Source organism: Octopus bimaculoides, chromosome 27 (assembly GCF_001194135.2).
Source record: "Octopus bimaculoides isolate UCB-OBI-ISO-001 chromosome 27, ASM119413v2, whole genome shotgun sequence".
NCBI classification, from domain to species: Eukaryota; Metazoa; Mollusca; class Cephalopoda; order Octopoda; family Octopodidae; genus Octopus; species Octopus bimaculoides.
In genome coordinates, this window is record NC_069007.1 from 3952176 (window position 1) to 3955765 (window position 3590).

General features: G+C 37.7%; 1 protein-coding gene across 1 annotated transcript in view; it reads right to left on the reverse strand.

Moving 5' to 3' along the window:
* The window catches only part of LOC106879164 (dynein heavy chain domain-containing protein 1), a 72778-nt gene that overhangs the window by 57407 nt on the left and 11781 nt on the right, over positions 1–3590 (reverse strand). The window contains exons 7-9 of the mRNA XM_014928609.2: positions 3303–3451; positions 2098–2238; positions 250–512 (exon numbers count right to left, since the gene is read on the reverse strand). Coding sequence (XP_014784095.2) covers positions 250–512; positions 2098–2238; positions 3303–3451 — 553 coding nt within the window. The remainder of the gene's footprint in view (positions 1–249; positions 513–2097; positions 2239–3302; positions 3452–3590) is intronic.

The following is a 3590-nucleotide window of genomic DNA, read 5'->3' on the forward strand; positions in this document are numbered from 1 at the left end:
GCACAGGTGCCATTGACGGTTTCGCTTTCGCTTGCCCCAATAAGTCTTCGCAAGCCGAGTTTCGTTTCCAATGAAGGAGACGACGTTGGCATGGGTGCCAGTCGTCGAATTTAATTCGATTTCAATTTCACTTGCCTCAACAGGTCTTCGCAAGCGGAGTTTAGTGTCCAATGAAGGAAAGGTACGCATAAGTGGGCTGCCTGAGGCCTAATGAGGACGATGACAATACATACAATCATTACAACTCACCCTGGCAAACTCCTTAATAGTCTCTGTCTTGCCAACCGACGAGGCCCCTGTGATTGTTGCACACTGGTAATTTTTCAAGCTCTGTGTAAGTGAAAGCATGGCTCTATTGGTAAGAGGATTGTGAATGAACATCAACCCTGACTTAGGACCGAGGTACTCATAGGCATAAGGTGTTGACACTGTAAGCTGTATGACCCGGCATTGGCTCATCTCATAGGCTGTCTTCACAATGGTTTTGGAGCGAGCCAAGTCCACTTCCTTTTCTGGAAATTTATGAAAAACAAAAAGAAAAAAAGAAAAGAAAAGAAGTTAAAAACATTGGTTTCAAATTAAAAATTTTGGGCCTCGGCAGAATTTGAACCCGGAATGTAAAGATGAACAAAATGCTGCTAAGGAATTTTGCCCAGTAAGCTAATGATTTTGGCCAATATACTAACGATTCTGGCCAATATGCTAATGATTCTGGCCAGTATGCGAACAATTTTGGCCAGTACGCTAACAATTTTGCTAGCTTAGAAATTAGAAATATTGGTTTTAAATTTTGGCACACAGCCAGAAAATTTGGGAGAAGTGATGAGATAATTACATTGGACCCCAGCACTCAGCTGGTACTTATTTTATTGACCCTGAAAGGATGAAAAGTAAAGTTGACCTCAGTGGAATTTGACCTTGGCAGAATTTGACCTTGGTGGAATTTGAACTCAAAATACGAAGATGGACAAAATGCTGCTAAGCATTTTTGTCCGGAATGCTAATGATTCTGATAGCTCACCATCTTAGGAATTAGAAATATTAAATTGTTAAACAGCTCAAAAGTTCCGAGTTCAAATCCTACCAAGATTAACATTTTTTTAAAATATATTATTCAAGAATTGATAGTTAAATAATGGGGTTGACTTTATCAATATCAAAATTAAATTTCCATCCTTGTGTCTATGGCAGAAATGATAGTAATAACAACAATTCTTCTTCTTCTCTCCTCTTCCTTTTTCTTCCTGCTACCCCTGCTCCTCCTCCTCCTCCTATTCTTTCTTCCCTCCCTTCTTTCTCCCTCCTCTTCTTCTTTCGTCTCCTTTCTCCTCCACCACCGCTTCCTCCTTGCAGTAAACTATACTCTACTAATATGACTATTTACAAAGATGGTAGCTACACCATTTAGAACAATAAAAAAAATTCTTGATCAATGAACTTATACCAGCTCCCTGCCCCATGGCTCCTAATCACAGCTAGGTGGACTGAGCTGTTAAGAGTTAAAAAAAAAACAAAGATTCATCAAAATCTGTTCCTGCAAGGAAATTCCTTTTCCAGAAAGTAGGCAGACAAGGATAAAGAAATGGTTGGGAACCATTCCTTGTATTCTAAAAATAAACAATGACACAGGTATGGCTGAGTGGTAAGATGTTTGGTTCACAACCACAAGGTTCTGGGTTTGTAGCACTTTGGGCAAGTGTTTTCTATTACAATCTCGGACCGACCAAAGCCTTACAAGTGGATTTGGGAGAGGGAAACTGAAAGAAGCCCACTGTGTGTGCATGTGTGTGTGTGTGTGTGTGTGTGTGTGTGAGACAGTCTTTGTGTCTGTGTTTGTCCCCCACCACCACTTGACAACTGGCGTTGGCATATTTACATCCCCATAACTTAGTAGTTCAGCAAAAAACGACCGATAGAATAAGTACCAGACTTGCAAAAAATAAAAAAGTACTGGTGTTGATTCATTCAGCTAAAAGTCCTTCAAGGTGGTGCTCCAGCATGGCCACAGTTTAATGACTAAAACAAGTAAAAAAAAAAAAAAAAAAAAAAAAAAAAAAAAAAAAAAAAAAGAAAAGAAATAAACCTGAAAATTCTTACCATTTGCCTTTAGAGAGAGATCAGGGGTCAGATCTATCTCAGGTTCAGCCCTCAGAACTGGTTTATAGTCCATTTGGTGCCTCAAACAGATTTTCCATTCAAAACATTTGTTGTCCACGGGACTTTCACTGTTGAGTATTTCTGCAGAATAGAAGAGAATGAACAGAGAACAGTATTTTGATATTCTAATAATATACGAGGGGTTGCTGGAAAGGTCCTGGCTTTAGGTAAAAGAAAATACAGGAGGATCAGTTAACTTATGGTTTTAGTCAACCCTGCCGGTGCTGGTGCCACATAAGGAGCATCCAATCCACAATATTAAATCTTTTGTTACCATATTTTTATTGAAATTCACTGCTTTTGTTTCAGTTAATTTTTGATAAATAATGAATTCAATAAAATAATTTTGTTACCATAAACCCTTTTGTTGCCATATTCCTATTGAAACATTCTGCTTGTTTCAATTAATTACACAAATAATGAAGAATTTAGTAAAAATGTCTGAAGCATTATTAAGCTGTTGTTTGGAGAACATAATTTAACATGAAATTTTCCAGGGAACTTTTAATTCAAATCATTTTAAAACAGGGAGTTTGTATTATAGAACCAGAGGCAGTTTCAAGCAGGTTGGTAATAAAAGGGTTAAACTTAACTCACCTGAAATTTTCACCTGAAGCAAAAACAATAAAAAAACAAAAACAGAATGAAACCAACTAATTTGGGCTTGTTTCAGTTTTCATCTATCAAATTCACTCACAAAGATTTGGTCGGTCCAGGGTTATACCTGCCTAAGGTGTCAAACAGTGGGACCGAACCTGGAACCATGTGGTTGGGAAGCAAACTTCTTACCACACAGTCACACCTGCATTTATAGATATTTGCATAAAAGACACTTGATCATCACAACAAAAACAGTAACAACAACAATGAAGTGCATAGAATGAATAGAAGTAAGGGTAAATGAGTCACAGACATGACTATACAGTTAAGAGGTTCACTTGACAACCATCTGGCTTCAGGTTCAATCCTACTACAAAGTACCTTGGTGCAACTAAGTTTTACTATAGGTCCAGTTTGACCAAAGTCTTGAGAATTATAATAGGCTGATTAGAAACTGTATGGAAGCCCATCGAACAGAATGTATCTATTCTTAGACTGAACCAAACTACGAGATTTAAATCAAAAGCAAGTGATTCGATTAGTACCTTGGACAAGGTCTCGCCTGTTCAAAGTCTGGGCAATCAGGTTTGTGAATACAGCAAAATTCCTTTGTTTTGTACCAGCAGAACAGAATCTGTTAAAAAGCTCGTGCAGGAGACCAGTTAGATGGGAAATCTGCTGAATGAGGGTCTTCCTGGAAATTAAAAACAAAAATCTTTACATAGATCATAGATTGTTATACGTGTAAACATTTGATGTCATTGAATGTTAAGAGTGTTTAGATCTGAGCTCATAGAATGTTAACACCATGAATATCTGAGCTCATGTGTATA